At 45.9% G+C, this 23,977-nt stretch overlaps 1 protein-coding gene across 3 annotated transcripts in view; it reads left to right on the top strand.

Annotated features, from left to right (window-relative positions):
* Cramp1 (cramped chromatin regulator homolog 1) overlaps nucleotides 1-23,714 on the top strand; it is a 64,804-nt gene extending 41,090 nt beyond the window's left edge. For all 3 annotated transcript variants that reach the window (XM_052758681.1, XM_052758680.1, XM_052758683.1), the window contains 13 exons: nucleotides 217-298; nucleotides 853-2,028; nucleotides 5,177-5,354; nucleotides 7,275-7,456; nucleotides 7,546-7,620; nucleotides 10,033-10,114; nucleotides 11,336-11,440; nucleotides 11,689-11,867; nucleotides 12,559-12,624; nucleotides 13,385-13,616; nucleotides 14,484-14,648; nucleotides 15,809-15,954; nucleotides 20,073-23,714. In XM_052758681.1, coding sequence (XP_052614641.1) covers nucleotides 217-298; nucleotides 853-2,028; nucleotides 5,177-5,354; nucleotides 7,275-7,456; nucleotides 7,546-7,620; nucleotides 10,033-10,114; nucleotides 11,336-11,440; nucleotides 11,689-11,867; nucleotides 12,559-12,624; nucleotides 13,385-13,616; nucleotides 14,484-14,648; nucleotides 15,809-15,954; nucleotides 20,073-20,237 — 2,833 coding nt within the window. In that variant the 3' untranslated portion in view covers nucleotides 20,238-23,714. The remainder of the gene's footprint in view (nucleotides 1-216; nucleotides 299-852; nucleotides 2,029-5,176; nucleotides 5,355-7,274; nucleotides 7,457-7,545; nucleotides 7,621-10,032; nucleotides 10,115-11,335; nucleotides 11,441-11,688; nucleotides 11,868-12,558; nucleotides 12,625-13,384; nucleotides 13,617-14,483; nucleotides 14,649-15,808; nucleotides 15,955-20,072) is intronic.
* The last annotated feature ends 263 nt before the right edge of the window (nucleotides 23,715-23,977 follow it).

Here is a 23,977-nt window from a genome sequence, read left to right as displayed (position 1 = left end):
CCAAGCACTCGCATTAGGAAGGGTTCCTCAACCTCTCCGTGGTACTTCCACTGTGAATCTACAGTGATTTCGACACGCAGAATTTATATTTAGAAATAGGAGCTGAAGACCCTTCCAGTGCCTACTTATCTGTCATGTGATTTTGTTATAGGCAGTCATTAGAGCTCTTCCAAAACTGGCTTTCCTACTATAATCTCTTTTTTTTTAATTTCATAGGATGATTGTGGAGCTACATCGAAAAGTCTCTAGCCTCATTGAGTTCTTGAAGCAGAAGTGGGCACTCCATGAAGTACGAATTGTATCTTTTTCTAACTGAAGCAGACCCTCCAAACCTGTCAGCTATTCTTGCTTGGGAATGAGGTCTTGTGTGCCCTAGTTCCTGCCATTGCTGTGGGGCCCCTTGGGAGTCCAACACTCTTGGGTTTGGGTATAAAGCCCTCCCTCTGACCTACTTGCACTGATTGTACTCAGTCCCAGCCACCTCTCCATGTTTTGGGTGGCCAACTATCTGGCCTGTGAGATGTGGCCAAAGTATCCCTGTCAGTAGGTTGGGTGGGATGATGTACACACATTACAGTCTCCTTTGTGTCCTTGGTGGGTTATTGGCCCTGCTTATTCCCAGGAATAGTTTCTGTCATCAGATGTGAATTTCCTGAATACGCTGAATACCTGGGTCACGACAGTTTGGCAGTAGCCTTAGGAAAGTCCCTAGGTGAGCCCTAGGAATATCAAGGGGTAGGTGGGGCTCCTAGGGAAGAAGGCCCTAGTCTGAAGTCCATAGCTCTCCACTGATGAGTACCTTGGTCACAGCGTAGTTGTTTGGAGTTGCTCCTTGACAGTGTGTGTGCCCAGCGGAAGACACTTGAGGAGAGGCAGCTGCAGGTCTCAAGCACAGCACAGACCCAGGAGAAGGTGGCATTGCACCTGTTCCCAGGCGAGAACTGTACGCTGACACCACTGCCGGGTGTGGCCCGTGTGGTACACTCCAAGGCCTTCTGCACTGTACACTGGCAAGAGGGTGGCCGGTGTAAGCAGGGCACCAAGGACACACACTCGCTGCCTCCAGCCCAGATCCTGGGCATCCAGAGTGGTCAGGGAATAGCCCGGGGCCAGGTGAAGTGTCAGAGGGGCAGTACTGAAGGCAAAGGTGGGGGGCGGCTCCTTCCTAATGCAGATGCTTCACAGAGTTCAGGGGAGAGTTCCCCTGAGAGTGCTCCTGGAGAGGGGGCAACTCCAAGTATGAGCAGCTCGGATGCCCCTGACAGGCCTCCTCATGGGCACCAAATCTCTGGCCCACAGCTTGAGAAGACCCCTCTAGCAGCCCTTGCAGTGGGTGGGGACAGCCCCATTCAAGAATCTGGGACCCTGCCATGTTCCTGCGGCCACCCCCCAGATTTGGACGATGAACTCTCACTCCTTGACCCCTTTCCCCGATACCTGAAGTCTTGCCAGGATCTCATCATCCCAGAGCAGTGCCGCTGTGCAGACACACATTCTGGGAGAGAACACCCACTTCTTGGCCGGGTAGCTTCCCCAGAGGCCCTCATGCCCAGCAGCAGAGATGTTGCCGACAACGGTCACCCTGGCCCGGACCCTCAAACTGGCACCGATCCTCAACTTAACCCCAGGCTTCTGCCAGATATTTGTACTAAAGAGCTGGCAGATACAGCTCCTGAAGAGTCCCAGGAGAAAGGAAGCCCCTCAGAACCTCTGTTGTCTCAGGGACAGCCTGCTGCCAGGCCATCAAAGGAAGTCCCTGCCAGCCAGCTGGCCCAGCAGCTGCGTGAGGAGGGCTGGAGCCTGCAGACCTCGGAGAGCCTCACCCTGGCTGAAGTCTACCTCATGATGGGCAAGCCGAGCAAGCTGCAGCTGGAGTATGACTGGCTGGCTGTGCTGGGCCCTGAGAGCCAGCCACCCACAGCACAGGGCCAGGGTGCCCTGCCCCGCTCCCCGCCCTCAGCCCTCCACCAGCAGCGCCTCCTGAACTGCCTCCTGAGGCTCATCTCCACTGAGGTCCATCCCAAGATGGTGAGTGGTTTAGATCAGCCCAGGACATTGAGTAGTTTGAGGTGAGCCTGTGTCAGGCATGGCTCTTCAGGATTCCGAAGGTGACATAATCACCAGGGCTGTAGGTTCTGTATTCCATGCCAGGGCTAATAGTGAAGGTCCACAGCTTCAGCGCCATGGAAGTAACCTTTGAGTAGGTTACTCAGTGACAGAGTTACTGGAATTAGCAAGCTGTGACTAGACAGGTGACAGGTTTAAAATACTTTAGATTTGGCCTCTTGTGGAGAGATGTGACAGGTATGGTCGAGTGCTCAAGGAGAGGAGGCCTGAGCAGACCTTTGAGTCAGTGGGGAAGTGAGAGGTTCTAGTCTTGGCTTCAACTGGAAGGGAAGTAAGGCAGTTTGGAACAACACTGTGGAAAATGATGAACCAAAAGTGTTGCTGAGGTACCCAAGGTAGGCTCCTGGCTAGCAGCTTCAACACCACTGAGATCTTGTTAGAAACAAGATAACAGGGCTCAGGCACATGCCATCATCTGTCTGTCCATTCCACTATTCTAGAGCCTCAGAATGGAACACTTAGTTTGAGACCAGGCTGTACTTTAAAAAAAAAAAAAAAAAAAACAGCAGCAACAACATAAAACAGAAGGTAGGGATGAAATAGAAAAGAAAGGACAGACATTGCCAGGGATTGAGGGAGAAGGGGTTGCAGATGATAGCCAAGTCCCCATAGTGACTTGATGGGCTCTGTTGAAACTCAAGACCTTGGGGCAGAGACAGGTCATCTGTGGTGATATATTGTGTATCAAATAAAGCTTGCCTGAGGATCAGAGGACAGAGCTAGCCACTAAATTAAACGTAGAGACCAGGCAGTGGTGACACATACCTTTAATCCTAGTACTCAGGAGGAAGAGATTCGTGTGGATCTCTGTGAGTTCAAAGCTATCCTGGACTACATGAGATTGATTCAGTCTAGGAGAGAAACACACCCAGGCAATGGTGGCACAGACCTTTAATTCCAGTACTTGGGAGTCCCACACCTTTAATCCCAGCACTTGAGATCTCATGTCTTTGCTACCAGTATTTGGGAAGCACACTAGCCATTGATGTCAGTGCTAGGAAGGAAGTGAAATGGCTGGGCGGAGAAAGACATATAAGGCGTGAGGAGACAGGAACTAGAGGACTCAGGCTTTCAGTCAGAGGATTCATGGAGATAGGATCTCGCCTTCCATTTGGCTTGAGGATTTGGTAATGGTGAGAAGTTTCTCTAGTGGCTTGTTCCTTTGTCTCTCTGATCTTTCAGCATTTACCCCAATATCTAGCTCCAGGTTTTTATTATAAGACCTTTAGGGATTTGTGCGACAGTCATTGTCCTTTGTTCCCCTTTTTCTTCCTGGCAGAGCTGTGGCAAGTCAGCACTCCAAGGGTACTGAGACTCAAGTCAGCACTCCAAGGGTACTGAGACTCAAGTCAGCACTCCAAGGGTACTGAGACTCAATCAGGACACAGGCCAGAGTCACCTGAAATGCTCAGTCTGAGGTGGGAATACTACTATTCCCAGAACCTAGAGGCCAGAAGAAAGATACAGGGAACAGGAACAGGTTGGCAGTGATGGATTTGCAGTGGGTGCTTGGGCAGAGCAGATGAGGGCCATAGTCAGGACCTGGACAGAACGGTAGAGGGCGTGTTTGGAAGTAACCCTAGTAAAACAGGGTTAGTTGCTTTTGGGAGGAGTTCAGAATTTGAGCATCTGACTAGGTCTTCCTGAAGATGGTGAGGCCACCAGAAGAGGAACAGCAGCAAAGAGGATGCCTTTGTGAAGCCCTAGGACTTGCAGCCATCTGGTTTTTGCTGTCCGTTTGTATGTGAAAATGTGGGGGTTCAAATGCATGACACACACGTGGAGGTCAGAGGACAGCTTTTCAGGAGTTGGTTTTTCTCCCTCCTTGTTTTGAGGCAGAGTCCCTTATTTTTTCTGTCACTGCACTTCACTTCTCCAGGCTTGTGGGCCTGTGAGCTTCTGGTCTATTCTGTCTCCTTCTATGTATAGGAGTTCTGAGATTACAGATGTGTGCCTTCACATCCAACTATTGACATGGTTTCAGTGAATCAAACTCAAATCCCCAGGTTTGTAAGTCAAGTGCCTTTACCTGCTGAGCCATCTCCCTGGCTCCTGAAGCCATCCCTTAAAGGGCCCTGGACACTCATGAAAATGGGAGCTGGGCAAAAGGCTTTTCATCTGAGACCAATTTTCAGGAGTGAATCTGTTTCCTCCTCCTGACTCACAGTAGTAGAAGTTAACATGATTGTCTTATTAAGCTGTCTTTTTGCCGTGGCTTTTTTAAAAAAAAAAACTTTGTCCCTTGACAGTACCTCTTCCCTGTACCGTAACTCTGCTCTGCTGGTCCTTGTTCTCTCTGTGCCATAGAGCTGCTTGTCTGTTCTCACCACAACATTCTGGCAGTGGAGACAGGCTAAGATCTCCTGAGGAAAGCAATGAGTTGATTTAATTATTCATCTCACTCCCTGGGGATTTGTAGCTTTACCCTCCCCTTTTCCTTCCATTTTTTTGTTTGTTTATCATGATTTTTTGTTTTTAAGATGCATCACCACTCATTCTGTAGATGAAGTTGGCCTCAAATTCACACAGATCTACCTGCTTCTGCCTCAGAGTACTGGGGTTAAAGGTGTGCACGTCCACACCCTGCTTAGGAATTTAAATCACCAGAGAATTTGAGTTACTCGGGTGTGGTTAATGCTTGTGGTCCTAACATTTGGAAGACTAAGGCAGCTGTATCACCAGAAGTTTGAGGCCAACCTGGGCTACTTAGTAGCTACATGCCAGCTAAGGCTACAGAGTCAGACCCTATTTCAGTAATGAATACCACCCAGAGCTGGAGAGATGGCCCAGCAGTTAGGATGCTTGCTGCTCTTCCAGAAGAACAGAGTTCAGTTCCTGTGGGGTGTGTGTGTACACACAATAAAAATAAATCTTAAAAAAAAAAAAAAAAAAGTAACACCTCAAATACGAAAATTGTGACTTTGGAGCATTCCATTCCAAAGTGGGTCCCCCCCCATGGAAATGGATGTCCTTAGGATATTTGTGACAGAACCACTTTTATTGAGCTGAACCTTTGTTCCTTTGAACCTCAAACCTGGTGTCTTTCCAGGCTTTTGAAGCAAACACAGCATCAACAGCTTCAGTCAGGCCCACCCAGGAGGAGCAGTCCACAACCCCCCCAGGGAAGGTAGTGACCATCAGCTCTCGGAGTCCCCGCTGCTCTCGAAATCCATCTGCCCTCCGAAGCAGCAAGACTTTCCCATCTGGTTCTGCACCTTGTTCTCCAGGTATGTTTCATGGTATCCTGATATCCTTGGTACTATGTCAGGACTGAACACATGGTGCTGCTGTCTACTACCCATGGTCTAGTGGGCATAGCAAAGGCAGAGGGTCCCCTCCATTGGGGATGGTGAATATAGGGTAATGTCATAAAGGACCTAGTTTATGTGATAAGCAGAGGGTAGGGTAGCCTTCATTGGTCTGGTCAAATTGCAAGTTTTGCATCAGAAATCTTTATAATATACTGAGTGGCTTAAAGGAGGATTGCTTCTTGAATCTGTAGTGACTTGATTTTCTTTACCTCCAAAACATTCAAATAAGGCAGTATTCTATTAATGGGCATGCTGGCAGTTTAATGCAGTATTGAAAAGAAAGATGGGATAAGCTGCTCCTTAGTATACCCTTAAATTCCATCTGAGAAATAATTATGGTTTATTTTGTGTTACTAAGGATGGAACTCAGGGCATCATACATATTAGGCAATCACTTTGCCTCTGAGATATCACCTCAGCCCCTAGGAAGAAATTTAATTCTCTTACTGGGTACATAAAACCCCAAGATAAGTATGGATGGTCTATTTCCCAGGGTATGAATTTTACTTGCTTTAACCTACAGAGACTTTTTTTTTTTTTTTCATCGAGACAGGGTTTCTCTGTGTAGCTTTGCGCCTTTCCTGGAACTCAGTCTGTAGCCCGGGCTGGCCTCGAACTCACAGAGGTCCACCTGGCTTTGCCTCCCAAGTGCTGGGATTAAAGGTGTGCACCACCACCGCCCGGCTCTACAGAGACTATTTAACCTCTGTTGTAAGGAAGCCCCTACATCGGTGTACCAAAAATAACAGTAATTCTTTTGGCAAAACAAATATAGTCTCCTGTCAGGTTAACAGTTCTTTATTAATACTGTTTTTCATTCAAGAACATTGATGGCTTTATAATATCTCTGACGTTTTTGTGAGCAGCCTCTCCACTAAAGACCGTCTGCCTAATAATCCTTCCAGTGACCCGTGTGGAGCTGAAGGCTGTGATTTTTGGGGACACATCTTTCAGTTGCTTGTTTGTTTGTTTTTTTTTCCCCTTTTTATTTCTTATGCCTTTGTCAGGAGACAAAGCCTATGCTACTAATCCCTGAGATGAAGGCATGTTCCCTGAAATGGGCCAGGTAGCAGCTCATGACTGACTGCTTCTTCTGCCTCCCAGTGAATTTTTTAATCCTCTAACATTCTCTGTCTGATTGAGGATTATAGACCCAGGGTCCTGTACTTCCAGAAATGTGTACCATCCCGGGCAAGCTTGGCCTATGAACTGTGTCTGGCCCATACCAAGCCATGAACCATGAAGGTGCTTTGTAGCAACACTACCACGATGGAATTTCAACAGGGTTATTGTCAAGTAAATATTTTCTGTCCTGTTATCACTGGGACTATTTCCTACAAAATAAGGGGTTTTGACCAGGGGTCAGTAGTGTGCAGCTGTAGCTTACTTGTAATGACCTGTGTTACTCAAACAGCTATATAGGCACGTAGCCATACTCTCTTTCAGATATACATCTGTTGCTGCTGCATGAAGTTGAGTTGTATAGAGACAAGACGGTCACTGGGTGTGTTGCTAACTAGCCTCTGTAGAGAGTCTGCTTTCTTTTGGTCAGCTAGGAATGTCCCAAGGTCCTGTTAGCTCTGAAGTCTTGGTTAGTTGTCCTGCCCTCTCTCTCTCTAAGCATAGAACAGTGGTAATGTACTTTTACTCAAGAGGCCTGCAGTCCCTATAAAGTGGGGCCAGGAATCAAAGGAAACAAGGCACGATTTTACTGGGATAAAGTATAGACAGCTGAAGAGCTGTCAGGTTTCTTTCCTTGTTTACTTCCCAGTGGAGCTGCCTTTGCCCTGGAAGGGATGTAGTGAGTGTCAGCACATAATTCTCCCTTTGTTCCAGGTTTGAGAAATCCCCCAAGGCCTCTCTTGGTGGCTGGTTCCTCCAACACAGGAAGCAGTGACTCAGATGGTGGCCTCTTCGCTGTCCCAACGACTTTGCCACCCAATAGTCGACATGGAAAGCTCTTCTCTCCCAGTAAGGAGGCGGAGCTGACGTTTAGGCAGCACCTGGACTCCATCAGCGTGAGTGCTGGGAATGCCAGGTCGGGTGGCTGTGGTGTGCTTCACAGGTAGAGTGCCTGTTTTCAGAGCCCATGTTCTTTCTCCCATAGATACAGTCAGACTTTTTCTCACCAAAACCCAAAAAACTACGGAAACGGCACTTACGAAAGCCACTGGTGGTCCAGGTGAGGGAACATTCCTTGAGTCTACGTGTCTGCATTGTGTCTGTCAGGTCCATACACTAGCTGCTGAACTGGCCAAGAGATACTGTTTTCTTACATGTCTTTGGTTTTCAGAGTGAAATAGAGGAAATTCCTGCCCTTGTCTTTCTTATTAATAGGAAAAAACAAAACCATGATCAGAAAATTTACTGGTACCCATACAAATCAAGACTTTAATTAGCATTGAAAATTATTTACATACAGGGCTGGGGTTCTGGGTCACAAGAGTGTTCAAGCAGGAGTATCTCCAGCTGTTAGAGCTTAGGCTTAAAACAGGAGACAAGTGTTGAGCTGGCAGAAGCAAGGATTTGCAGAACTGTAGTAAGTGGTAGGAGAACCCACAGATGCCATCTACAAGCCATGGCAGACCCAGAATATACAAAGCACCCAAGAAAGAAGACAGCAGCATATCCAGATGAAAGATAAGAAAAATCAGGCCATAATAATGTAGCCATAGGAATTTATGAATGTATGTAGTTTTTGGAAGACATGAATAGATAAGTTTCCTTTTGTTAGTCTCTTAGAAATCTTTTTCTCTGGGTCTGGTGAGGTGGCTTAGTGGGTAAAGGTACTTGCCACTAAGTCTTACAATCTTAGTTCCATTCCCAGGACCCACATTTTAGAAGGAAAAATCCAACTCGTAAAAGTTGTCTTCTGACCTGTACACTCATGTCATGGTGTGTCTACACACTAAATAAATGAATATAATTTTAGATTTTTAAAGTATTTTTCTTTCTTGAGATGAGTTTATTTATAAATAGGAAGTATGCTGAGCATAGTGGCTGCAGGGTGAGACCATGTTACAAAACAGAGGAGCAGTGCATGAATGGCCTTAGGAAGTATGCATTCTAAACTTTTTAATTTTTGTTCATGTTCTCTTAGTTCTCAACTTAACCTCCATTTCTTTGATCCTTTGTCTCAGAAGTGGCTCTGTGGCTTTCAAATTCAGCATCTGAATATTCAACTAAACCTCAGGGAATAAACGCAGTCTATTTTGTTTTCTGAATGAATTTGTGTGTGGTGGCACAGCATATGTACAAGTCTGTGCACATGGAGGCCAGAAGTTGATACCAGATTCCTTCCTTAATGCTCTCCATCTTATATATTGAGGCAGGGCTTCTCACTTGAACTCAGGGCTCACCAGCTCTGCTAGTCTAGCTAGCTAGCTTGCTCAGGAGATCCCTTGTCTCTGCTTCCTGCAATCTGGAGTTACAGGTAGGTCCCCATGCCCACTTGACGTTTATGTGAATGCTGGGGATCTGAGTTCCTACATCATACATGCATGGCAAGTGCTTACTCCCTGAGCCATCTCCCCAACCCCATCCTGTTTTATTATTTAAAATATCCATTATAGATATACATGTATATATATATCATAAAGCTCACTCACTTACAGTACACAGTTGGGCAGGTTTTAGCGTAGGTATGGGGTGTTACCAACTCATGGGCTTTTCATAGAATATTGTCATCACTCAGAAGAAGCCTTGTTCCCAGCAACTGCCAGCCCACCTATCTCTGTGGACTTGCCTTTCCTGGGTATTTCCTCAGATGGGATTGTAGTCTTTTCCACTTAACATTTTTAGAAATCGATAAAGCTTTATTGACATAGAGCCATAGTCAGTTATGTCCACACTCTCTGTGGCCACTTTCCTACCACAAGATCAGGGGGAAAATAATAATGGCCCCAAAGCATTCTGTCTGGCCCTTTATGGAAAAAACTCACCGAGTATGGCCTCAGCCTCTGGAATGAAGTGTGGTGAGCCTTGAGAGTGTGTAGAATTGTTAGTGAGTTGATCACACTCTCATCCCCAACTCTTTCTGGTTGCTGCTGTTTGCCAACATCCTGGGGAGATCATGCATGAGAAAAGGTCTCAAGACAACCTGAGTCCTTTATACATGGAAAGAGAATATTAACTCTGTGCCAGACTCAGTTGTGTCTTGATCCAGTGTGACTGGCATATCCTTGTAAATGTTGTACTGTTAGCAGTGTCAGTGGTCAGTGCAAATTCTTCTCTGCTGAATAGGTACTTATAAGTACATTGGGACCTTTTGTTCTCATGCTGGAAGGAGACCTGGAAACGATTTTCTTTTGTCCTTCAGTGCCTCTTGTTACAAGCAGTCCCTTAACTTTGTTCATCCTGCCCATCAAATTACTTGGCGTTGAGCCCTTTCAGGTACCTACCCCATGCTTATAAACAGATGCCTGTATCTGTCTTCCAGCCAAATCCAGAACATTCTAGGTTTGAACTAGATCCTTCTAATATTTCTTCAGTTTTCTTTGGGAAAGGTCTTATTCCCAGCATTCTAAGCTGACCTTTTTTGACACTGATGTCTTCTTATCACCTTTACTATGTGCATTTTTTTTTTTTCTCACAGAGGACACTGCTCCCTAGACCTTCTGAAAACCAGTCCCACAATGTGTGCTCCTTCTCCATCCTGTCCAATTCTCCTATAGCCGGTAAGGCCAGGCATTCCTGGGGTAGCTCTCTCTGGATATGCCTCACTGTGGGACTATTGGTGTGGGTTTCCATGTGTGTGACATTTCTAGCATACCTGTGTCCATTCTACTGGCTATACTAGGTGTACATTGTGCCCTCATGTTGGGCCTGGCTGCCATTGTGGGCAAGACGACTGCCAGTGGCTGGAGTGTACCTTCTTTAGAGGTGTGTTCTGTTGTCTTTGTTGGCAGCACCACTGAGTTCAGTTTAGTGGAGTGTGTTCACTTCCTGCCTGTGGAGTCATGACGGACACCCTAAAATAAATGTGTTGTTAGGGTGTATGATCACATTATTTATTTATATCATCTGTAAACACACATGTATATTGATTTATCTTGACTAATCTTTAGTTTTGTTTTGTTTTTCGAGCCAGAGTTTCTCTGTGTAGTTTTGGTGCCTGTCCTGGATCTCGCTCTGACCAGGCTGGCCTTGAACTCAGAAAGATCTGCCTGGCTCTGCCTCCCGAATGCTGGGAATAAAGGTGTGTGCCACCACCGCCCAGCAACTAATCTTTTTTTGCTTTTGATTCTCAGCATCAAATCCAGAGTTGTAGGCAGCTGAGCAACTGATGTACTGCTGAACTATGTCTCCAGCCCTTATAAGTCTTCTTCTTCTTCTTTTTTTTTTTTTAATATTTACTCGTTTTTATGTGTATGTGTAAGTATCTATATGCACATCAAAAGGCCATGGAGTCCAGAAGAGGTATCAGATCTCCTGCAGTTAGAGAAGGTCATGAGGCACTGGGTGGGTACTAGGAAACAAACCTGGGTCCTCTGCAAGAGCAGCAAGTGCTCTTAACCACTGAGTCATCTCTCTAGTCCCTTCATGAGTTGTCTTCTTTTATTCTTACTTTTATGTGTGTGGATATTTTATTTGCATGTATGTATGTACAACATATGCTTATCTAGTGCCCATCAAGGTCAGAAGAGGGTGTTATATTTCCTGAAACTGAAGTTAACAGGTGGTTGGGAACCATCATTTGAGTGCTGGGAACTGAACCTAGATCTCCTTAGGAGCCTGTGTGATAATGCTTCTCATTCCCCAAGTTAGCAAGCGTTTGGAGTGTTGAGTAACTTGCTCTGACTCTAGCTGTGTCTGTGCAGGAAACCCTCCCTAGCCCCATTGTGCACTGTAAGGCATAGACAGACCAGCTGATGTGACTGCATTTATCTTCCCCTCAGGGAGAGGCTGGTTCCGGCCCATCCAGTCTTCTCTGACCAAAGCAGCTCTGTCTCGACCGATAGTGCCCAAGGTCCTCCCATCTCAGGCCACCAGTCACCTGCCCAGTAAGTCTGTAATGTGCACAGTGACAGCTACTATGTGAGGTTCCTTAGTCACTTTTTTGTCATACATCTTTGTAATATTCTCTTCTTCTCTAAGGCATAATGTCTTACTGCTTTGCTAAGAGTATTTCAAATCCCTTGGCTCTTCACTGAAGAGAGGTGGAGGGAGAAGCTGTCCCAAGCTCTCTGGCCATACATCATGGAGTGGAGTGTTATGGAACAGAGGTTTGATATATCACTCCTGTTGCCAGGTGCCATCGACTTAGCAGCTCAAAGTGCTGGCATCATCCCTGGAAGTCCCTTGCCAGTTTTAGATACCGATGGCTCATCTGGCGTCTCTCCACTGTCTTCAGAACAAGTAACCACTGCAATCTCGGGGCAGAGTGACACTGGACCACACCAGAACAGAGACGCTGTTAGTTCCATAAGTGTGAGTACATTTATAAGAGCTATTTGGTGTTACTGATAGCTTCCTGAGCAAGGCCATGAGCTGGGGTCATACTGGACCCTGCTGTTGCACCTTTGGAGGCCTGAGGTGTTACAGGACACTCTAAGCCAGAGAAGCCAAGGTTTGAACATCTACCCTGGAACACAGAGTGGGAGGAGTGAAGAGACATACATATATGCTTGTGATGCTAAAGAATCCATTGCTAAAACATGCATGGTAGTGTAGTTCTGCATTTCATCTCAGAGGCTGACATCAGCCCACGGGTCCCTACTCAGGTAGTACTAAGTGCTTGCTAGATGTTGGTGGAGAATAGCTCATATGGCCTTGACCACTCTTTCTTTCGTGAATCTCCAAATGCTCTGATTTCTTGGCCTATTTGAAAGGAGGGTGGATGGGGTGATCCCATGGAACTCTAGAGCCTGAGATTATGTGGCCAGCTTCTTACTGCACTGTTATGTTTCCTCCTAAAAAGCAATAAAAGATTATAAGTGCAGAGGCAACACTCTATGACTCTCCGTCATTTCCAGCCTGGAACACAGTCTAGTCCTGCACCTCTGACTGTAGGGAGACTGGGATGACTGGGAAGAGTTTTTCTTTGGTGCTCAGCCAAACAAGCACTTGGCTGTTAACTCAGCTCAATGTGGACCACTCATTGGTCTTCTTGTTGTTCCAGGGCACTAGTGACCCGTTTATCAGCGTTCCAAGACAAGAGCAGGAGCCAATGACAGACGGTTTCCAGGTATTGTACACTTTAGGGCTTCCGTGCCTCATCCTCCCTGAGTGCACAGTCCTTGCTTCCCAGCAACATTGTTGTCCTTCCCCTGCCTTACCTATTGCCTCACGAATGAATGAACCATGGTTCCAGCTTCCTTCAGTAAACTCCAGGTCTAAAAGGACTGGGTTTTCTGGGCTGGGGAGCAGGACATAATTGGCTGGTGGCTTTCTCTTTTGGGGTTTTTGGTTTGCTTTGCTTTGGTTTTTGGTTTTTCAAGACAGTGTTTCGCCAGGCGGCGGTGGCGCACGCCTTTAATCCCAGCACTCGGGAGGCAGAGCCAGGCGGATCTCTGTGAGTTCGAGGCCAGCCTGGGCTACCAAGTGAGTTCCAGGAAAGGTACAAAGCTACACAGAGAAACTCTGTCTCGGAAAACCAAAAAAAAAAAAAAAAGACAGTGTTTCACTATGCAGCTCTAGCTGTCCTGGAACTTACTCTGTAGACCAGGCTGGCTTCAATCTCATGCAGATCCGCTTGCCTCTGCCTCCTGAATGCTGGTATTCCAGACAGCTGGCAGCTTTCTGAGCATTACACCAGTGGAAACAGGCTCATCCTACCCTGGCTTAACTTTATTCTAAGTATATTTCTTGAGTATGCTCTTCCTTTGGAAGAACTGGGGACCTCTGCATTTGTTGCAGCTGCCAGGCTAGAGATGGAGTCTTCACTCACTGTTACAAGTGCTAATGGGCACCTTGTTTCTGAACAATATTTGTCCCCCTCCTGGCAGGGATCATCTGTTCTATCCTTACCTGAGTTGCCCAAGGCTCATCTCCAGAATGGCCTTTCCACACCTTTACCCTCATCAGAGAGCTCCAGCACTCGGCTCTCCCCACCCAATGTTTCTGCACTGCTGGACATATCCCTACCTGGTCCGCCTGAGGATGTTCTCTCACAGGGAGAACCTGCCACACAGATCAGTGACTCCATCATTGAGATTGCCATCAGCTCTGGCCAGTATAGTAAGTACAGGTGGCTTTGTACATCTTTCCCAGTACCAGGTTCTCACTAGGATAGGGCAACCAGACTTGCCAAAGGGCACTTGATCTGCCTAAGTATTTGCCAAACTTGCTGGAAAAGTTCCAGTATAGCTGTCAAATTTTAGCATTTAATATCTACCATTACAAAGTACCTTTGCCTGGCTCTGGCAGGAGCTACCGGTACCTAGGAGCTGGGCTGCTAGTGGTCTGGTTGCTCCTGACCTTGAGATAAGAATGAGATGGTTTAGAAGGCTCTCTGAAGCCTGGGGATCAGTTTCCTATTTGTGCATCTCTGGGAGGCAACCTACATGTTTTGCAGGTGGTGCTTAGGAAGTAGCTATACAGATAGTCACCATGGGCTGATCCCACCCATTCTGTGGTGGTGTTCCTGGTGGTAGTGGCACAGCTATTGCTTGCTGACATGACTCAGATTGCGGGGTTCAGACAGACTTGAATTCACTGCCTTTTAACCCATGGGCTTGATAGGTCCCTGACTTTTCTGAACCTTACTTTTCTCAGTAGTAGATGGGAACACTGTGTCCCACAGGATAGATTCAGGAGCTTCATGTTTCTCATGGGGCTGGTGCATAGCACTTGGGCACAGGGCCTGACCCTGCCTGCTGTGTTCTGCATTGTGCCCTTCTTATAGCATCTTCATGCTTTACAAATGAATGACCATGAAGATTGCCCTGAAGGCTCTGCCACCTTCCTTTGTAGACAACTGCTGTCCCTTTGGTGTGGGCCCAGTGCATCCTGTGTCTCCTGGGTTCAGCAGTACACAGCCTCTGCCTCCTGCTGCCTTGCTCTGGGTTCAGGGAGCCATCTCTGACCTTGGATTTTGGTTGACAGGTGAAGGAGTTCCTCTTTCTCCAGCAAAACTGAATGGCAGTGACAGTTCCAAGAGTCTCCCTTCCCCATCCAACAGCCCCCAACCCAACTGGATTGCCTCTCCCACTCACGACCCGCAGTGGTACCCCAGCGACTCCACAGATTCCTCGCTCAGCAGCTTGTTTGGTGAGTGTTTCTAGAGGACTCTTCTTTCCAAGATTGGAGTCAGGCTACACCTCTGAGAGCACTTTTGCTCATTTTAAAGGTGTTTATGTGTGAGTTAACTTTTTAAGTGTAATTTACATAGAGGAAAATGCAGATTTTCAGTGTGTAGTTCACTGAATGTTGGCATGCTTATAGACTCTGAGAGCCCTCAGCCCAGTACAGACAGAACATTCAACTCACTCATCTGGTTCTCAGTGCCTTCTCCAGTCTGCCAGCTAGCCCAACCTTCTTACTGGGCTCTTACAAAGAAAGAAACAGACCAAACTATCTTTATGTTCTCGGTTTCTTTATATTTTCAGTAGGATATTCTGAAGTGGGTATTGCAGCTGACTTGTGGTGGTGTTCCTGACCACATATGGAGAATTGTTGAATGTGTCTTTTTTCCCCCAGGAAGAGATTCCATTCAGTTCTTGTAAATTATCAAACCTCTTTGTAGGATAGACTGAAGCGGAAGCGGTGATGGGTCAGTGATAACTCAGACCACACATTGGCCAAGATTGCTTAATTATTCATACCGCTGACCCCTATTTAAACCCAAACCTGTCAGTACCCTGACTATGGGTGTAAGGGGTAGAATCACTGAGCCTGTTTATTCTGTCCTCTTCCCAATGGTGCTGCAGTGAATAAATCTCTTTTCTCTGCTTTTCACTATTACGTGTTTCTTTAGTGGGTGTATTGAGAATGGGTGACTAAGCTTATCTTTTATAGTTGCCAGGACCCAGGCTTCTATCCTTAACAGTTCCAAACTTGATCATCCTTGATTATGGGTACTATGCCTGGTGGGAAGTACAGGGAACCAGCCCCACTGCCAGTGGTTTTGCTATCATAAGAAACAGTTCAGACATGAGCAAAATCATCTGCAATCTATGAAGTCAGAATCAAACTTAATGTCCATCAGTGAGGGTCTGGCCACAGAGAATACAATATAGGAAGAGTACAGTACCATGGGGCCCTTGGAAAATGATAAAGATGAATGTACACTAACATTATTAGATGACAAAAGCCTGTTATATCATAATGATGCCATCTGTAGCCCTTGACACAAGTGTGAAGGTAGAGACCTAGAGGGGCCTGACTGGGCTAGCTGGACACCTATGTCTTACTCAGCTTTCTCTCTACAGCCAGCTTCATATCCCCAGAGAAGAGCAGGAAGATGCTACCAACTACTGTTGGGGCCAACAGCGGCACATCTTTGCTTGGCCCTAGCTTGTTGGATGGAAATTCAAGGGACTCTTTTGTGTCCAGGTCTCTTGCTGATGTTGCAGAAGTAAGTGCAGTGCCACACTCCTAAACTTCACTTCCCATCCCATCCCATCCTGGAGGCTGTGTGGTCCCTCCTAGGTCCTGTGGGTCTTAAGGAATGTTCATGGGGACTGTTACATGTCAGATACAAGAACATGCACTGTATCTAGATCTGGTAGCAGTGGGACAAACTGGACGTAGCAGCTGACTTTGTAGGCTTCTTAACCTTGGAAGCCTGGGGTCAGGGTAGAGAGCCAAGTCACCAAAGGCAGGCAGAGTGTGGTATAACCTTGGGCTGTCTCAGCTACCTGATCTGTATGGTATAGTGCCATTTGGAAGTTGTAAGATGTTATTTTATCACAGTTCCTGCTCTGGCTGCAGAAAGCCTTTGAGTAGCGTTTCCCTGTAATGTTTTGTGGCCATGACCCTGAGGAACTTGGGAACAGGTTCTGCAGTAGAGTTCTGTCCTTTGTCTACTTGTTCTTTTCCATGTTTGGGCTAGGCTGTCTGTTCCTGACCTCATCCAGAGGTCCTCGTATTATCTATGTGTGCCCACTAGTTAGGACTACAGGGCCAGCACTGGAGGGACAGCGGTGGGGCTAGGTACAGAGCTGCAGGATCTTGAGAAACTTGACCAAAGTATACACCATTTGAGAAGGATCCTCAAGCAGCATTTCCCAAGCTGGTTCCCTGGATATCAAGGCCTTTCTAGTTTTTCCAGGAGAGTTTTATGGCCAGACACTCGAAGACTCGAAGGAAAGTTCAGCTCAAAACAATATTCAAAACAGCTGTTTCGGGCTGGAGAGATGGCTCAGAGGTTAAGAGCACTGGCTGCTCTTCCAGAGGTCCTGAGTTCAATTCCCAGCAACCACATGGTGGCTCACAACCATCTATAATGAGACTGGTGCCCTCTTCTGGTGTGTAGGGATACATGCAGACAGAACACTGTATACATAAGTAAATAAATCTTTAAAAAAAAAAAAAAACAAAAAAAAAAAAAACAAAAAAAAAAACAGCTGTTTCTATGATGCATGAAGACTGAGGAAGGAGGATAGCTATGAATTTGAGATCAGCCTAGGCTATAGGATGAGACCCTATGTCAGGGGTGGGCTGGGGGGTGGAGAGGAATCAAGCAATAATAACAATATAAAAACACAACTTTTGGGCCAGGACTAGAGAGATGGCATGGTGGTTAAGAGCACTGCTCTTTCAGAGGACCTGGGTTCAATTCCCAGCACCCACATGGCAGTTCACACCTGTCTATAATTCCAGTTCCAGGATTTTTGATATATGAACATACATACAATACAACATACATGCAAGCAAAACACCAATGAACATAAAATAAAAATAAATTAAAAAAAAAAAGACTGAGTGGGATGGGTTGTTTTTGTTTTTGTTTTTGTTTTTGTTTTTGTTTTTTTTTAACACAGCTTTTCATAAAAATACACTAGTTTCTCAGTTTTCCAGTGTGGATTTTTGAGATGGTGGAGTTATGGAATACTTGACTTCTGAGCTGAACCATGACATGGTTTGACAATTTCAAAACAATGTAAGAATAGAGGGATTGGAGAGATGACTAAATAATCAAGAACACTTACTTTGCAGTCATGAGAACAGGAGTTTGGTTGTCAACACTCATGTAACAACCTGGCCATCCAGCCTTTGCCAGTAACCCAGCTTTAGGTGTGGGAAGGCGCAAATAGGATCATCACTTGAGACTTACTGACTTCTAACCTAGCCTAAAACATTAAAGACAGTGATGGCGTACCATAATGTCTTTAATCCCATCACTCTGGAGGCAGAGGCAGGCAGGCGGATCTCTGAATTCGAGGCCAGCCTGGTCTACAGAGCAAGTTCCAGGACAGCTAAGGCTACACAAAGAAATCCTGTGTCAAAAAAAAAAACCCCAAAAAAGTAAATAAACCCCAGGATCAAGAAGAAATCCTGCCTTAAAGGAATAGTCAGGAAGAGATAGAAGACACCTGGCACACAGGTGTGTGCACACAGATTTGCATATATTCTCACACAGACAAATACACAAATAAATCTTGAAAAAAAATTGGTACAGCAATACTATGAATCTTCTTCACATAATCTTTATGTGTAGGGGTGTGTGTGTGTTTATGAGTCCACATGTATTTGGAGGCCAGAAGTCCACAAATCTTCTTCCTTAATTGTTCTCCATCTTATTTTTTAAATGTTATTTAATTATTTACTCTATCTTTATGTAGTGTGGAGGTAGTGAGGGGTTAGATCTGAGCACAGCTTTCAAAAAATGGTTTTCTCCTACTCTGTAGGCCCCAGGGATTGAATGTTATATGAGTTGGCAGCAAGCGCCTTTATCCACTCACCATCGCACTAGCCTGCTTCCTTATTTTTTGAAACAGGAAGCTGAACCTGGAGTTCATTGATTCTGGTAAGCTGACTGGCCAGTAAGCTCCAGGATCCACCTGTCTCTGGTCCCCTAGCTGTGATTACAGGTACCAGGCCCTGCTTTTCTGAGTACTGGGATACAAACGCAGGACCTCAGGCTTTCATGGAAAGCACTTCATTGACTGGGCCATCTCTCCAGAACCTCTCGTACAATATAGGACATTTCTCAAGCCCATTCACTATGGAGTCTTTATTTATAGGGCTCCTTGTAGTGAAAATGTTTCACACAAAAGGCTGTTCTTTCCTTTCCAGTTAGTATGGACACTAAGTCCCTGGTACCTATGAGATGAGTACTGCTGAATCCTGGAGTTTCAAGCCAGCCAGACTCTCAAGTCAACATTTGCATTTTCCCTGGTGATATGGTATTCAGGACAATGAGCAACACAGAATACTGTGACTGCAGCAAGTGAATGAATGATACATTCACCTGCAGAAAGAGCCAGTATATTCAGCAGAGGGTCTTCCCAAGAACTCTACTTTAAAGACCACTGCCTTTGGAAAGGCCCTCATCATTTGGAAGTGTGATAGCAATCATTTATGAATGCAGTGATCTGATAGTGGGATCTGAGTGAGAGTGATGGGTGTAGTCTATGGGGAGAAGGGAATCTGTTTTGGTCACAGGTTGATACCATGGATGCAGGGAATGAATACATAGATGGCGGAAGTCTGTTTTGGGACAAGGTCTTGCTATGTACTTTGGGCTGGTCTTGAACTCACAATACTTCTGTCTGCTTCAGCCTCAAAAGTTGTGGGATTATAGGTGTACATCACTATCTTTGCTCTACTTTTTTTTTACATTGTGTGTGCAAGCGCTCGTGTGTATATGCACATGCACATGTGTAGCGGTCAAAAGACAACTTGTAAACGTGTTACCTCCTTCTACACTGTAGTTCCAGGGATCAAGTTCAGGTCATTAGACTTGGCAGCAAATACTGTTACACACTATGCCATCTTTCTAGCCCTCTTTTTTTAAAGGACAAGGTTTAATTTGTTCAACATTTCAAGTAAGAGTTTTAAAATTTAGTTCTTGACATAGTCATTCATATTATGTAGTTCACTAAGAAAAATTCCTGCAAGTCTTACCAAGTGTTACTACAGTCACTATATGGACAGAACAGAAGTCCCTGTTCTCAGGAGTCTTCCACTATAATGGAGAGAGACAATAAATGGTGGCAGCTCCACAGGCTAATGTCTTTAATACCCAAGACTTAGGTTTCTGTGTCCCTCCCACTAGTTCTCTCTGCCTTGCTTGCTGTGCTGATGGTACCATGTTCTAGTGTTTGTTGAGTAGCTGCACTCTGTGCCTTCTCACAGCCTTTCCACTTGGTCTTTCTTTCCTCACATGTTCCTGGACCTGTACCCACACTTGTGAGATCCTGATGCTTTCGAGAGCCCCGTTTAACTCCTCTCAGAGGCACCTCTCTCTGCTCGTTTGATCTCTGCCTTCTCTCATCACTGTTGACCTTTCCATGAGCTGTCTTCCTCATGAGTATCAGAGGGAGTATCAGCATCTAGATGTTTCATGTTCCCAGGGCCTTTCCTAGGATCATGTGTAGAGTGTGTACTTACAGAAAGTCTGTATATATACACCTTGTAGAGCAATAGGCTCCTTCTATTGACAATCTGCTCTGGGGGCCAAGAGCCTCTCGTCAGGATGGTAAGCTATCCTCTAGCTAATGTGGTCTTCTTGTCCCTTCTGTCCTACAGGTGGTAGATTCCCAGCTGGTGTGCATGATGAATGAGAACAGCATTGACTACATATCTCGATTTAATGACCTGGCCCAAGAATTGTCCATCAATGAGCCTGGCCGCCGAGAGGTTCTTTTTGATGGTGGAGGAGGTGGTAATCCTGTTGGTGACCTCTCTCAGTGACTGTGCCTTGTGACATGGGCATCCTGGAATCCACACGGGAAGTCTACGGGCTGGCCCATAGAAACCGTCTTCACAGTAGAGAGAGTCAAGCCCAGAACCCCCAGAAGACGGTGAACCAGAGCACCTCTAACAGCATATGATATGCAGCCATAGGAGCAACTGATCATGGCCTGTCCCAACAAGCAGGGGCAGTACCATACACAGACCAGGACAAGCTCTGAGAAGGGTAGATAGACATGAGAAATTTAAGTATCAGAGCCCTTACTCACAGTCCTGTAGCCTGTGTGGCAATTCCAACTGTGTGTCTGCATGTTAAGCCTTCTAGAGGGTCTCTCAAGAGACATCCTGGTGTTCTTTTGTCTTGGGAGCTGTTATCCTATGTGCAGGGAAGCCACCGCCACTGCTGCTTTCTTTCTGATATTCTTTCCCCACTTGGCTGTTATGTCTGCAGTGAGGTTGGAAGGGACAGTGAGTGTGGACCAGGCTCATGTTTGGTGGTATCTGCAAGCTAATACACTTCCTGGATGCCTTGACTATGAAGCAGAGAAAGATCCCAGAGTCATGTATCTAGCAGAGGTTTGGTTCTTCCTGGAGTAAGAAGGGGGAAAGAAAGTATGGGTGTATGGATGTTTTATAGGGTCCTACAAAGCTGGTTGGAAATGATTTTCTTGTGGTTTAAGAATTAGGAGACATGGGCAAGGAATAGTAAGAGCCCTCTATGTAGGTAGCTCTGCTCTCTTCCTGTCCTGTGCTTAATGCCCAGTTCTTTCTAAGTGACCTAAGACACCATTCTTCTTTACTTGCCTGGCTGCGCTCCCACCCCCCCCCCCAATACACTGCTTTGTCTACAGATAAAGCTTTATGTGTGCTCTAATTTTTCATGTGTTATTGCTGGTGTCTGAGGGGTGTCTTTGCCCCAGGCTGCCTCTCTTCCCGTTCTGGGACTCAAGCAGGGTTTAGATGTCAGAGTATGGTAAGAGCTCACCACTTGGTGTTTCAGCAGCTCTCTTCTGGAGTCCAACAGTGTTTAGCAGTCATGATTGTGGCCATCCTGCTTAGAACGGTGCCAACAAGAGTTCCATCCCCTCCTTTGCCCTCAGTAGATCCTTGCAACACAGTCACTCTCCTGCCAGACCCAGTACGTTCAGGGAGCTATGGCTGTGGTTCCGGGGACCCTCTCACTGCTCTCTCCACACAGCAGCCAGGGCTGACAGGTCCTTTTCCCCTCCCTCCCTCCCTCCCTCCCCCTCTCCCCCTCTCCCCCTCTCCCCCTCTTTCTCTCTTTCCTTTTTCTTTTTTGAGGCAGGATTTTTTTTTTGGCTTGTTTTTGGGTTTTTGTTTTTTATAGCCCTGGCTGTCTGTTATGTAACTCACTCTGTAGACCAGGCTGGCCTGGAACTCAGAAATCCACCTGTCTCTGCTTCCCAAGTGCTGGGGATAAAGGTGTGTGTCACCACACCCAGCTTGACTAACTCCTGAAACTGCCACCTCTGCTCTCTATCTGTTCTCTCCTGAGTTGCAGAGTAGTCCTTAAGAGCAGCCCAGGCCCTATCTGCAATGAAGAAAGGGATGGAAGGAAACCTTCCCAGTGGGATACTTGGTCCAATTGTCTCACTGGCTCCTCCAGATCCTAGAATGCAGGCTCCACTGCAGGAACTGAGAGGATATTGGCTCTGGACAGCAAATTCCTTTACCTCCTAGGATCCTCCTGTCACTGGTACCGGTAAAGGATCTGGCCCAGACCGTTACCAGACCAAATCTAAAACTCTTAGAGGATGAGAAGAACAGAAGCAGTGCTGTTAGGACAGACTGGTGAGGTCACTGGTGTGTCTTTACCTAGTTTTGTGCTGTCAGCACGCCCTTACTTAACTGAAGGTGTTTAGAGCTTGCAACTGTAGCATGATTAGGACACCAGGCTCAGCTTAGGCCATTGCTAGCTGCCATTGCACTGTTTCAAGGAGACTCTCCCACATTAAGCATGGGTGCTTGAGGCATCCTGGTAACTGAGCATATAGTACTAGGCAGTTGGTTTCCTGAGCTGATTCCCATCAGGCAATGAATGCCTTGAGGCACATATTACTCTGTCCTCTAAAAGGGTTAAGACTGCTTTGAGGAACAGAGGCTACAGCCCTTGTCACCTAGCAGCAGGGAACTTGATAGGATTCCAGAAGATTCTACTGCTTTAACAGACAGACACATTTGCTCATCATCACCATGTTAAAGGATAAATAGTGGCATCTGTAGCAGAGAATCAGTGGGTGTAACTTCTCCCAACCTAATCAAATATCCATAGGTAAAACTGGAAACTGTTAAAAGGTTGGAGATTTTTTAAAACAGCAAGGACGGCTCCTGGGTTCTACATCTTTCTCTGCCTTTCCATCAGTTTTGATGGTTCATGTTCACCTAGGGCTTCCTCTGTGCATTGGAACTTAGTGTGATATACATGAGATCCGTTTTTGAGATCTACTCCTCCCCTCTTCCCCCTACACACAGGGGTTCTCTGTGTAACCCTGGTTGTCCTTGAACTCACAGAGATCCGCCAGCCTCTGCCTCCTATGTGCTGGGATCAAAGGTGTGTGCCACCATCGCCTGGCTGAGAAAATGTTCTGTTAATAATAATGTCTTAGATTTTTTTGTTGATTCGTCTTTTCAGAAGATTGAGATCCAGGATCTCTGGTGCTTGGGGTGGATTATGTCCTAGAGGAGATGCTCAGGCGAGCTGAAGTTCATATATCCTGTAGAGGCAGAGTACTTGCTCAGGGAGTATGACTTTGGGGACATTTCATCTGTTGTTCAACCTTTTTTCCCCACCCTGTTCTTTTTTTCATTCCTTGTGGCCTCACTGCTAGGGGAAGTCTCATTCAGTTTAATAGCATTTTTAACCAGACCACATTATTAGAAATGGTCAAAACAAATTTAGAGGGAAATCGCTTCATGTACTTTTTAAAACAGATCCGCCAGATGCATTCATGAGGAAATACCGTACTTTGTCTTAATTTAATAAAAAAGAAAGGAAAAATAACTTTAAAGAAGTAAAAAGAAGGAAGAAACCCACAGTATACCTTTCCAAGAGGATAGCCTGATGAGGTCAGTCCAGTTTTGGAAGCACTGCACCAGCCCAACCCTTACTAGTTAGTAAGATCACTGGCTGGAGGGGTGCAGCCAGCAGGCAGAACTCATGCTGTTTGCTTTGATAATCGTTAAGCCATATCATCTGAGGTTTCCAGCTTGAGATGTGAATTTGTTTTATAGACTATAAATATACAGTGTATGTATAAAGCAGAATGCCTGTCCTTCTGATTATTTTTTGTACCATATTGTAAATTACATTATTTATTCTTTACCAATTTTTTGGGAATAAAAGGTGTTTTGGTTATTTAATATAATAAACAAAAACTGTTAAACTTCAGCTAAAATTTCCAGTTCAGCTTGTAAATGTTTTTATTGTGCATAAATACATACTAATACTTGATCTAATGACTGTCTTTTGTGCCTGATTTTAAAGCCAGTATGCTTGAGGTATTCAGGTCTGGCAAAGGCGCAGCATCAGTAAGATGAGCCCTGAAGCCTACAGGCACGGATGGGCTCAGCACGAGAGTTCGGCGAATCCTGAGGGTGGGCAGGTGGGCCTCAGGGAATGATGGTTGAGTGACCGCTGAAAACAGAGGTGGAGGTCATTGCACGGCCCGCTGCTTCTGTTTTGGGCATGGTCTGCGCTACCCTGAACCCTTGTTTCCTCC

Source organism: Peromyscus californicus, unplaced genomic scaffold (assembly GCF_007827085.1).
Source record: "Peromyscus californicus insignis strain IS unplaced genomic scaffold, ASM782708v3 Scaffold_3__1_contigs__length_106647218, whole genome shotgun sequence".
NCBI lineage: Eukaryota > Metazoa > Chordata > Mammalia > Rodentia > Cricetidae > Peromyscus > Peromyscus californicus.
This window is presented reverse-complemented; position numbering and strand designations above follow the sequence as displayed.